General features: G+C 40.7%; 1 protein-coding gene across 2 annotated transcripts in view; it reads left to right on the top strand.

Annotated features, from left to right (window-relative positions):
- Window positions 1-1,802: 1,802 nt before the first annotated feature.
- tcea3 (transcription elongation factor A (SII), 3) overlaps window positions 1,803-11,717 on the top strand; it is a 31,520-nt gene continuing 21,605 nt past the window's right edge. For both annotated transcript variants that reach the window (XM_059654323.1, XM_059654322.1), the window contains exons 1-4: window positions 1,803-2,038; window positions 3,710-3,772; window positions 7,294-7,399; window positions 10,277-10,400. In XM_059654323.1, coding sequence (XP_059510306.1) covers window positions 1,970-2,038; window positions 3,710-3,772; window positions 7,294-7,399; window positions 10,277-10,400 — 362 coding nt within the window. In that variant the 5' untranslated portion in view covers window positions 1,803-1,969. The remainder of the gene's footprint in view (window positions 2,039-3,709; window positions 3,773-7,293; window positions 7,400-10,276; window positions 10,401-11,717) is intronic.

Genomic DNA, 11,717 nt, shown 5'->3' with positions numbered 1-11,717 from the left:
TTAAACAAGACCTTTTCTGCCTACTCAGGTGGATGTTAAAGATCTGTTTGAAACAGAGAAGTAGTCTTCTCCCAGCTTGGACTTGCAAAACCAACACCACCGTAATACCACCATCACCATCTTCGGTCCGCCTCCCCCTCTCTCCCTATTTATTCCAGAACCCTCACCCCATCCCCCTCTCTGATGAAGGGTCTAGGCCCGAAACGTCAGCTTTTGTGCGTCTGAGATGCTGCTGGGCCTGCTGTGCTCATCCAGCCTCGCATTTTATTATCTTGGATTCTCCAGCATCTGCAGTTCCCATGATCACCATAATAGATGTTGTGGTCATTAACCCTGTGCTGTCTGTGGGAGATGCTGTATGCCAATTGTCTGCTGTGTTTCCAACAGTGATTACACTTTGTACCACACGGGTGTGTGATATTATATATTACACATGTAGATATTTTCTGTTTGAAGTTTAAATTAGTGGTAAATTGATGGTGATTTATTTTTGAGAAGGGGCTTAAAAATTAATTAAGAATACATGAGTGGACAAAAAGTTGGCAGATAGATGCACTTTTCCAAGAAGCATAGAAAAATAGAATATTATTGAAATGAAAAGAAACCACAGAATGGAGCAGTATGAGAGAAATGGGTATCCGAGTACACACATAGAGGAGAATGCTTTCATTGCAGCAATAATGAAGTATAAAAGGCAGGAAGGTCTTGCTACTATATAGAATATGGTGAGACCATTTACACTTTGGGTACAGTAGCGCATACAGTTTTGGTCTCATTACTTATTAAGGGATATACCTGCATTGGAGGTAATTCCCAGAAATTTAACTTGGAAAATTCCTGGGATGAAGGGATTGTCTTATGAAGAACTGTTGAGCAGGTCGGTCCTTTGTTCATTATAGTTTAAAGAATGTGAGTTGATCTTATGGAAAGATAAAGTTCCGACTAAGCTTAACAGGACAGTTCATGCTGGGGGAAATCTAAAACTGGGGGTCAGGGCTCTTGTGGTGCACTGGTAGCATCCTTACCCCAGGACCTGCAGAGCTTAAACCTGGGTTTAAGTCCCACCTGCTCCAGAGGTGTGTAACAATGCCTCCGAGCAGGCTGATTATAAAAAGAACTTGCAGTTATTATTGCAAAATGATGAGCCTTCCATTTATTGATGGAGATGAGGAAGAATTTCTTCCTCGAGGGCCGTCAGTATTTGGAATTTCTCTCTGAGTGAGCACTGTGGCCAGATCATTGAATATATTTAATGCTGAGTTAGGTTGTTGTTTGTCAAGACAGTCAAAGGATGTGGGAGCAGGTAGGAAAGTTGAGCCAAAGCCACATCAGATCAGTCATGATCTCATTCACTAGCAAAGCAGGGTCATGGGCTGAATGGCCTTGCCCTGCTCCTGTTTCTCCATTTGATTGTTTAACACTGTGCTTCACGACAGGACCATTTGCTGTCCAGCTGGGGATTTGTTGTTCAGCTAAGAACGCCACATAAACACATTTGTGGCCGCTGTCTTCCCGTTATATTCCTAAATTCTGCAATCTTAAAATTATAAGTTCAGGCTTTTTTTGGCACATCGGTTGCGTACATAGCACTGAGGCAGGAGACCCGGGGTTCAAGTCCCACCTGCTCCAGGCATGAAACATCTCTGGACAGGTTAGTTTGGAAAGTATGGAAATTCAGTCTGAATTGAAAACGATCTCGAATGGTGTCTGCCCCCAAACCAGGAAGCAAAAAAACCCAGCAGTTTTTAAAAGAGCTGCTCACTTTACGACCTTGTCCCTGGTTCAGCCCTCAAAGTTATTCTGGGTAAAGCCTGTTATGTTTTACAGCGATGAGACACGCCTCTTTCTATCCGACAGCTCACCATTAGTCCGGGTCACTTCTTTTCTAAAATTGTTTTGTTTTCGATTTTTCGAATGTAGTTATTTAGTGTAACCGTGCGTTTTGCGGATCTATGCAGGGGATAGCACCATGGGAAGAGAGGAGAACCTCACCAGAATTGCAAAGAAGCTGGATAAAATGGTATCGAGGAAGAGTATGGTAAGGTTAATCAGCTCGAAGAGAAGGGCGACAGTGTGCAAATAATTCAGAAGCTGCTCAACTCCAGGCCGGGAGAGTTGGTTTCTCAAGTTTGAAAACAGATTTGCACTTTCATTAAAATCTCCGCCACTTTTCAGTGACCGAGGGCAGTTTTGTCGACGTGCCTAAGCGGGTGGAAGTCTGCACAACTTATATACAGGGGTTAGCTCGATTTGTCAAGCAGGTGATCTGGTTATAACGGCAGTCTCCCATGTTACTGGGATCTTCCTGTGCCTTCTGGCCTGTTAATGCCCCGCGCACCCCATCCCCCCATTTCCCTTTAAAATAAAAACGCCACATGCCACCCTTGGACTTTCTTTTTAAAGAAACGTAAACGAAACTGAGTTTCCACGGTTCGCCAAATGTGCAAACGCCGCCTTGTGACCTAGCCAGGGATATTTTTAAATGTGAATGTCCTTTCCTCACCTTTCTTCCTTCCCCACCCAAATCTCCGTCCTCTCCACCTGCCCTCTTCCTCGCTCCCATTCACCCGACACCCCTCCCCTCCTTTCCAAACCCCCTCAGATTGTTATGATGTGGGCTGTACAAAGTGGAATTAGATGTGCATGTTAAAGAAGCAGTATTAACAGAGTTGGCCATGGGACTGGATAGCCCTTCCTGAAGCCCGTCGTAGACATAATGGGCTGAATAACCCACTTGGGTGCAGTATGACTTTGGAATCCAAGCAGGTTTGCACTGTGGTGGGAGATGTAAGGCTTGTAAAGTAATGGGTTTGAATGTGGAACCCAAAAATACACACTTTTAAGAGTTCAGTGCACCCTTTGGATCTTAGAATCCCTACAGTGTGGAAAGAGGCCTTTCCGCCCATCAAGTCCACACTGAACCTCAGAGCAGCCCACCCAGACCCATCCCCCTGTAACCCGCCTAAGCCACACATCCCTGAACACTATGGCCAGTTTACCTAACCTCCACATCTTTGGACTGGGGAGAAAACTTGAGCAGGAAACCCACACAGATGCAGAGAGAATGTGCAACTCCATACATACAGTCATCTAAGGCTGGAAATGAACCTGGGTCCCTGGCGCTGTGAGGCAGCAGTGCTAACCGCTGAGCCACCGTGCCATGGATAGGGGTAGGGATTTTATTTTACTGGGGTGTGGGAGGTTGAGGGGTGACCTTTACAGAGGTTTATAAAATCTTGAGGGGTATAGATAAAATGATTAGCAGGTGCCTTTTCCCTAGGGTGAGGGATTTCAAGACTAGTGGGTATATTTTTAACCTGAGAGACTCAAAATTAAAAAAAAAGACAGGGGCCATTTTTTTACAGAGTGGTTTGTGTGCAGAATGAACTTCCAGAGGAAGTGGTGGATGTGGGTACGGTTACATTGTTTAAAATACATTTAGACAAGCACATGAATAAGAAAGGATATTAACCAAGCGCAGGCAGGTAGGATTAGTTTAGTTTGCGATTATGGACGACATGGACTGGTTGGACCAAAGGGTCTGTTTCTGTGCTGTAAGACTCTATAACTCTCCATTGTGTGCTTTATAATATTCTGTAGATGTTCAAAATTGACAGCCAATGAACAGTTGTATTCATTAAAAAAAAATCACAGGCTGCCAGAATTTTATAATAAAAAAAACTCTCTGATTTTATTTAAATCTGAATAGGATGGTGCTCTGGATCTGCTCCAGGAACTGCGAGACGTGAAAATGACTCTGAAGTTGTTGCAGGTAACTTAATGATACAAAAAACTGCCAAATGACTGTTCCCTGAGTTTCTATGGGAGGAGCCCTAGGGTGACTGCAGTAATCACCTAAATCCATTCCTGCCTCAACTCCTCTGCGGTTGAAACACTCCTATCGTGCATTGCAACTTCCACAACTATTTCACTCCTTACTTGGCTGACCTCCCGTTGTATCTTCTGTAATCTTGATCTCACTGGTTTTTAAAAAAATCTGTTGTCCAGATGTTGACTTATACCAAGTCCTCCTCACTCACCATCACTCTGCTCACTGACCTATATTGGCAAAATCTCAATTTTAAAATTCTCATACTTGTTTTATAATGCCCCTCGCCCTCTCCTACCACCCCCTGAATGGACTTGCTGCCTCTCTATCTCTGTCACCTGGATTCTCTCTCTGAATCTTGCTGCATCTCTCTTTCTGTTTCCATTTTAATTTGTGCCTTAAAGGTTTTTGTCTGTCTGTTCTAATCATCTTCAGGGATTTGGTGTTCAGTTCTTCTGATAATGCACCTGTAATGTGCCCTGGGGTGTTTTTATTACTTAAAAATGCAAGTTGCTGTTTAAAGATATCACTTCTTTCCTGGATGTAGCTGTGTCTTTCCTTATTGCTCAGTAACTAAAGACTGTTCAGTTGGAATTGAAGTCATGTGGACACCAGGATGTTTCCAAATATTAATCCTGGGATCGCAGTAGGAGGTACTATGTTCATCTTGGTGCCCTGGGCTGTGGCGAGGAAGTAGAAGTACCGATCTTGGTGTTGAATCTGACCCAGTGCTGCGGGATGTGTGGCCTTCAGAGGCAGACAAGATCAGAGCACGTCCTGAGAGTATGATGGATGGCAGAGAGCTTTCCCCTTCTCATTCCCACAATCAGTGCACCAGGGCAAGACATTGCTATGATCCAGTTCTCCAGCTCTTCGCCACCATCACATTCAATCATATAGGCTGACAGAAACAGGCTATTTGGCTCAACTAGTTTCTGTTGTTGCTCAGATTCTGCAGGAGTTTTGCTCTGTTCCATCTATCTCACCTCAGTCTTCCAGCATGTTTTTGCATCCCCACTTTCTCTACTGTACTCGTTGAGTTTACTTTTTGAGGGGAAAATAGATATCAGATAATGTGGAAAAAAAAAGCTTTGACACATTATTGCCAGCCACGTGGATTTGAACTTGGCTTCAAAGTCTGGTAATGTGAAACATAAGGTTGTGGCAAAAGTAGACTCAATGCTGCATTCTGCAGCATCCAGTTGCTTTAATGATGAAGACAAACTGTACATGGCTAAGAGTTGGATTCCTGGCTAAATTTCTAATGGGAAAATATTCAAATTCATTCTTCAAACAGTCGTTTGATATTATAGAACTTGAGTATTGTTTATAAAAAAAGACATATATTTTATCTTGCACTCAATTTTTCTTGTGAATTGTCTTGATGAGTTGCTTTTCCAGCAATGTTCAAATTGTATATAATGCTCTCCATATTGACAGGAGGACCCTCCATGTTGTGTCATGGTTAAGTAGTTGTTTTAAATTCATATAAACATATAATCATAAAAGTTTACAGCAAGGAAGAAGGCGATTCAGCTCGCTGTGTTCACGCCAGCTGACAAGAAACCATCCAGTTTGTAATTACAGTTAATTATACAAAAATCCTGGGTGTACTAAATAAAAACACAACAGGCATTACTATAGCAGACTAAATCCAGTTCTAGCTATACCTGCAACTGACTTTCCCTTCCTGGCTCCCCCTTACAAAAATCTCGTTTATTACACATAAACTGATCTTTTGTTGCTTAGGTTAAATTTATCAATCACACTTGATTTGTTATTGGAATTTTGGTTGAGATCAGTGAATCTTCTTGACTTTGGGAAGTATGGAATGTGTGGGAGACAAATATGGATGTAGAGTATACAATAATGCTAAATAAAATGAAGTGTGTGAAGATGGAAACAGTTAAGCAGTTGATTCTTGGGCAGGCTCCCATTCCATATTGCTAACATGTGTCAACTCCCCACTTGGAAGCTGCAGAACTTTCAATTCTAGCAAAACCTGATCTGATAAACATATTTTTATTTTGCTGACTGTAATATTTCTGAAGAGCAATAAATTTAGATATTAATCCTTAATTAAACACAGAAATTCACAACTTAACATAGTGAGAAATCTCTTCAACAGCCAGCAATAACTGTTGTGGGAATTGGTAACACTCACAAAAGGTGCAGGAGAAGCTGCACTTGTAAGGTTGAGGGTCAAGTTAGTTAATCATGGTGCAGTGCAGTGTAATTTTTAACCAGAGTTACCTTTTGTTGACCTGAGTTCAGGCAGAATGCAAATAAAGTGTAAACTTTTCCAGTCTTGGTTCTTAACAAAGGCATTTCTGACTCTGCCACTTTCCTCCTACCAATACCTATTCTTAAAAAAAAATTAAATTGTAAAGTATGAAGTATTGATACAGGGACTGAAATGAATTGGCAGAGATTTGTATTGAGAACAGAATGCTGCCGGCCAAAAGCTTTATAAACGGCTCAGTAACGCCTAAAACCATAGATGAAAGAAATGCTTCTGCAACTGAATGAAAGTGATTCTCTGTAAAAATCTACATTACATTCTCAGCACCGGAGACATGTACCAGTGATAGGTGAGGTGCACCTGGAATGTGATGACCTAGTGGTGTTATTGTTGAACTGTTAAGCCAGAGACCCAAGTAATGTTCTAGGGAGCCGGTTTCAAATCCCGCCAGTACAGATGAATTTGAATTTAATAAAAATCCGGAATTAAGAGTCTGATGATGATCATCAATCAATTGTCGGACAAACCTGTCTGATGTCCTTCAGGAAAGGAAGCTACCATCCATATCTGGTCTGGCCTACATGTGACTCCATACCCACAGCAATGTGTTTGACTCTTAATTAGGGTTGGGCGATAAATGCTGGCCTGGCCAGTGATGCTCCAAACCCCCCCAAAAAAAACTGAAAGGAAAGCCCCTGGAACTTTGCAGACATCTGAATTCATGTTCTTCTGGGTTGGTAATAGATATGGCTGACAGGTTGATACAACAACAATTCCAAATAATGTCCTTGAGGCTGTTGTCAATGCTCCAGGATGACCCTGGAATCTTCAGGAATTGAAAGATTAATCTTCTTGACACTGCTGAAAGTGAATCCAAGGTTATAAGGTTGTTTATAAGGTTGTTTAATAAAAAAAACTTGTTTTTGATATGTGATTTAATACTTTTTAATTTATTGGATGTATTTTGGTGATAAGGAAGGCTGATGAAGCTGACAGGCTATTGGTGACGAAAGTTGATAACCCTATCTCATACGTGTAATTGCTGTTTGGATAGCAAAGTGCATTTAGTTAGTTTGCTGAATGCAGTTTTACAAACTTTTGTTTTAATTCAACATACCGCCTTTGCACCTTCCACAATGTCAATGAAATTCCTGTGTGTTAGGTGAGGACTGCTCGAGTTCTACCAATTGAGTTAGACTTCCCTCTTTTTATTATTTGCCAGAATACAAGAGTTGGGATGTCTGTAAATGCAATCCGTAAACACAGCACAGATGAACAAGTCATTGCATTAGCTAAAATCCTCATCAAAAACTGGAAAAAGCTTCTTGGTAAGTGCAGAAACTCATCTCCTAAAGATGTATTTTATCTACAAAGAAAACAAATGGGAGTGTCCTTTATCCATTGCCTAGATTCGTACAACTAGTCACAGTAATATGTTACTGACGGAGGATTCAGGTTAGAACACTAAAATCAAGAAGTAATGCACATCAGTCTTGTGTTTAATTGCTAAATGTGTGTGGATTTAATGAGGCCCTGAAAAGGTGGCTTCTGAAGACCATGGCTCACTGCCTTTGAATGAGGACTCCGTGCCACAAGTCTCATTCCAGTGCAGAAAATCTGCACTGACACTGCAGCATGCTGCACAGCTTGGGATCCTTTCTTATGGAGAAGCCAATAAACTAAGACCCTGTTGGCCCCCTCAGTTGATTAAAAAAAAGCTCATGAGAAGGAGGTCAGCGTTTATTGCCTATGCTGAATTGATGCAGAATAGTGCTGAGCTGCCTTCTTGAATTGCTGCAGTTCCTGAGCTGTAGGGAGACCCATATGGCTGTTAGGAAGGGAGTCCCAGGAATTTTGACCCAGCAGCGGTGAACGAACATTGAGATAGTTATAAGTCAGGATGGTGTGGGGAGGTGGTGTTGGTGGTTTCAGGGGGTGGTGGTGGTGATGGAGGAGGAGGAGGAGGGTATGGGGTGTTGGGGGCCAGGGTGTGATAGAATCTTGCAGTTGGTGGTTTTCCCATGTGTTTGCTGTCCATATTTTTCTAGAGATCATGGGTTTGGGGTACACAATGGTATGAGATGGTACACACTACTATCATTGTGCATCTGTGGTGAAGGGAGTGAATGTGATGGGTGTGAATGGGGTGTCAGTCAAGTTGCTTGCTTTGCCATGGATATTGCTGAATTTCTTGGGTATTGTTGGAGCAACACCCATCCAGGCAACTGGAGGGTATTCCAACAGCGATCCATTGCGTTGTATAACATGGACAGGCTTTAGCATGACAGAAGATTGATTACTCGCTGTAGATTTCATAGGCTTTCACCTACTTTCATCGCACAGTGTTAATGTGGCTGTTCCAGTTTAGTTTCTGGTCACCGATCACCCCTGGGATATTGATAATGATGGAATTCTGTAATATTAATACCATTAAATTTACACTGAAATGTTCAGATTCTCTCTTGTTAGTGGTAGTCATGCCTCTCACTTGTGTGGTGTGAATCTTACTTGCCATTTGTCAGCCCCAGCCTGGATATTTGTTTGTATTAAAGATCCTATGGCACCATTTTGAAGAAGAGTGGAGGAATTGCCCTCCCTGTGCTGGCCAAAATTTGTCCCTCAACTTCACTAAAATAATTCATCTGCTCAAATGGTTGCTGTGTTATCCACAGCAGACTTCAGATGGATAATTTCAGGATGTCCCAAAGTTGTTTACGGGCAATGAATTAGTTTTTACTGTTGTATTATGAGGAAGGAGGTTTCCAGTTTTGCATTGGGCTCGGCCCTATAAACTACAGTGTGACAGTGAACAAAGTTTTTTTTTTAACTAGTGCTGATTGAATGCATTCAATGAGGAATGTTCAATTACTTAATGAAAAATTTAGCCAAAGTGTGATATCTTGAGTTCACTTGAACGTTGAAGATTCCATTGCGTTATTCAAAGAAATGTAAACGTTTTTTTCAACTGAGCTGGCCAGTGTTCTTCCTTGTCTCACTATTCATTTCATTGTTCTTTGCGATTACATTACTATGTGAAAAATTGAATGGGTGTAAAAACAATTAATGCAGATCAGAGTCACTCATTGTATACAATCAGGTACTATATAAGTTAAGGTTTGAAGAAGGATCGTTTGACTTGAAATGTTAATTTTGATTTCTCTCCATAGATGCTGCCAGACCTGTGGAGTTTCTCCAGCAATTTCTGTTTTTGTTTCAGATCTCCAGCATCTGCAATTTTTCGTTTCACTTTATTGTGTAAACTTAATGAATTTATTTTCTTGGGACAAGATCCTGCATCCACATTTATCACTGTGAAAGCGTTAAATTATTAAAAAAAGTTGTATAGGCTGAGATTCTGTTCCAGTTGGCTGTGAGCACTGTTGGCAAGGCCAATATTTATTGTCCATCTCTAATTGATATTGAGAAGGTGATAGTGAGTATAGGACATTGAGTGACCTAATTGTCGTGCTGAAATGACTGAAAGAATTTAAATTGTGAAGAGCTATTCCTCTGATTTGGGGAGGCGGTGGTAATTGGAAGAGACTAGATCAATGGGGAGAAACCTTGAAATTAGAGCTAGGCTTCATATCCGAGAGCAAATCTTCAAAGATCAAATAATAAAAGTCTAACAAACAACACTTCTCCAGCTCCCAACACCCTAAGAGGCTGTGGGTGATTAAACAAAAATTTCAAAATTGAGATTAATGGAGTTTCTGGAATTATCGAACTTTGAAAAAAATTGTTAGTGGTATTGGGGTATAAATTAGCCATTGTCTAATTGAAAAAGGACATTCATGTTCATGGATGGCCTGTTCCTGTTAATTTTGCGTGTCCTAAATAATTTTGCATTCATACTCCTCTCTGAAAATAACTTCATAAAATTTATAGCTCTTTAATTGTCCATCTATTTTCCCTAAGTGTTACTCTGACACTGGTTTCGTTCACATTTTATCTAATAACACCGCAGTATTAGCTGTCGCAATGCAGCTGCAGGCTGTGACCGTCAGGTGGCTTTTGAATGCTTTTCTGAAGCCTCTCCTTAAAGATTATGTTGCTATATCTTACGTTTAAAAGAAATTTATATTCACCAGTTGATTACAAGGAACACTTCTGTTATGCCTTAACTTTGTTCCTACAACTGGTCTTAGTGATTACAATAAACCAAAGAGGAATCAAATTGGATCTTGATATATTTTCCCTTTCAGCCTCAGAGATTCCAGCCTCAATCAAGACTGAGAAAGCAGCAGGAAAAGAGGGTGAGAAGAAAGACCAGGCACCAGCAGTGTCCCCAGCACCCCAAAACCATCCCAAAGATAAATACGTGGAGAGGTAATGAAACAGATCATCATTCTGCACTGCATTATGATGATCCCGTTGAAGTAACAGTGACAGATGCATCAGGTAACCAGAGATCATAAATTTAATGTAATTAGCAAAAGATTTAGAATGGAATTGAGAATTATTTTTCACGAAAAGATTGTTATAATCTGCAACATAAAAACTGTAAGTAGCAGATTCTCTAGGAACTTTCAAATAGCAAATGGACATGTACTTGCTATGATATAATTCAAAGAGTTGAATGTTCTAAACATTCTTTTGTATATCTAGGGAAATTGTTTACTTCTGCTGGAGTACTTAAAAGACTTTCCTAATGCTATATCCTTGTGATATACTGTGGGTTGCAGCATATAAGTCAACATTGAAAGCCATCAAAAATCCTTCCAAAAGCAAGGGTCGACATTTTGCAAGGTATAACGTTGAACTGCTGGTGTGGGTTGGAGGGTCGCCATTTTGAAATGTGAAAAAACCCAATGGTCATTCATATTAATGTGGCATGGCTTATTGCATGAATTAGTTCTAAAAAGACACCCTTAACCATAGTCAGAACATTTTCAACCCATCAAATCCATTGCCTTCAGCACCTGACAAAAGAGATCCTCAAAATTTATTCTGAGTCACTTTGTTTAAAAAATGCAGAATAATTAATCTGTGCATTAATTGTCTTTGCCACATTATAACAACGGCTACAATTCAAAGGTACTTCATTGGCTGTAAAGACCATTGCAATATCTTGAAAACATGAATGGATTTGTTAATCCTTTTCTTCTTTAACCACTTGTGCTAGATGATGTAATGACCATTAAAGCTATCCAGTCCTGTCTGCTTTCCCACGCTGTTGTTTGAGTAGGTTCATTGGCTGTTACTTCATAATTTAAATGCTGTCAGATTATCTCGAGTTTCTCTCATAGGAATGAGAGTTTACTTTGATGAAGAACATTGTTGGGGATAAATAGACTGACTTTTTTCTCTGAAATGTTGGATGGATTGGTGCAAATTGATTATAGCATATATCTGGGTGTCCTCCAGCAATGACAAAACATGAGGTAGCCATCACGCACTAACTACAAAGGAAGTATACTAACAGTCTTTCTTCCTGTAGATCAGTTAGCTCATTTGGATGGATGGCTGGTGATTGATGTGCAGTGATGCCAACATTATAGGTTCAGTTCCTGTACCGATGAATGTCACCATGATGGCTTTACCTTATCAACATTGCCTGAGATACAGTGACGCTCAGGCTAAATTCATCACCCACTGTCTGGGTCTTCCACTTTTTCACTTTCCAAGGATGATCTCACGATGGAA

The sequence above is a fragment of the Stegostoma tigrinum genome, chromosome 24 (genome assembly GCF_030684315.1).
Source record: "Stegostoma tigrinum isolate sSteTig4 chromosome 24, sSteTig4.hap1, whole genome shotgun sequence".
Classification (NCBI taxonomy): Eukaryota; Metazoa; Chordata; class Chondrichthyes; order Orectolobiformes; family Stegostomatidae; genus Stegostoma; species Stegostoma tigrinum.
This window is presented reverse-complemented; position numbering and strand designations above follow the sequence as displayed.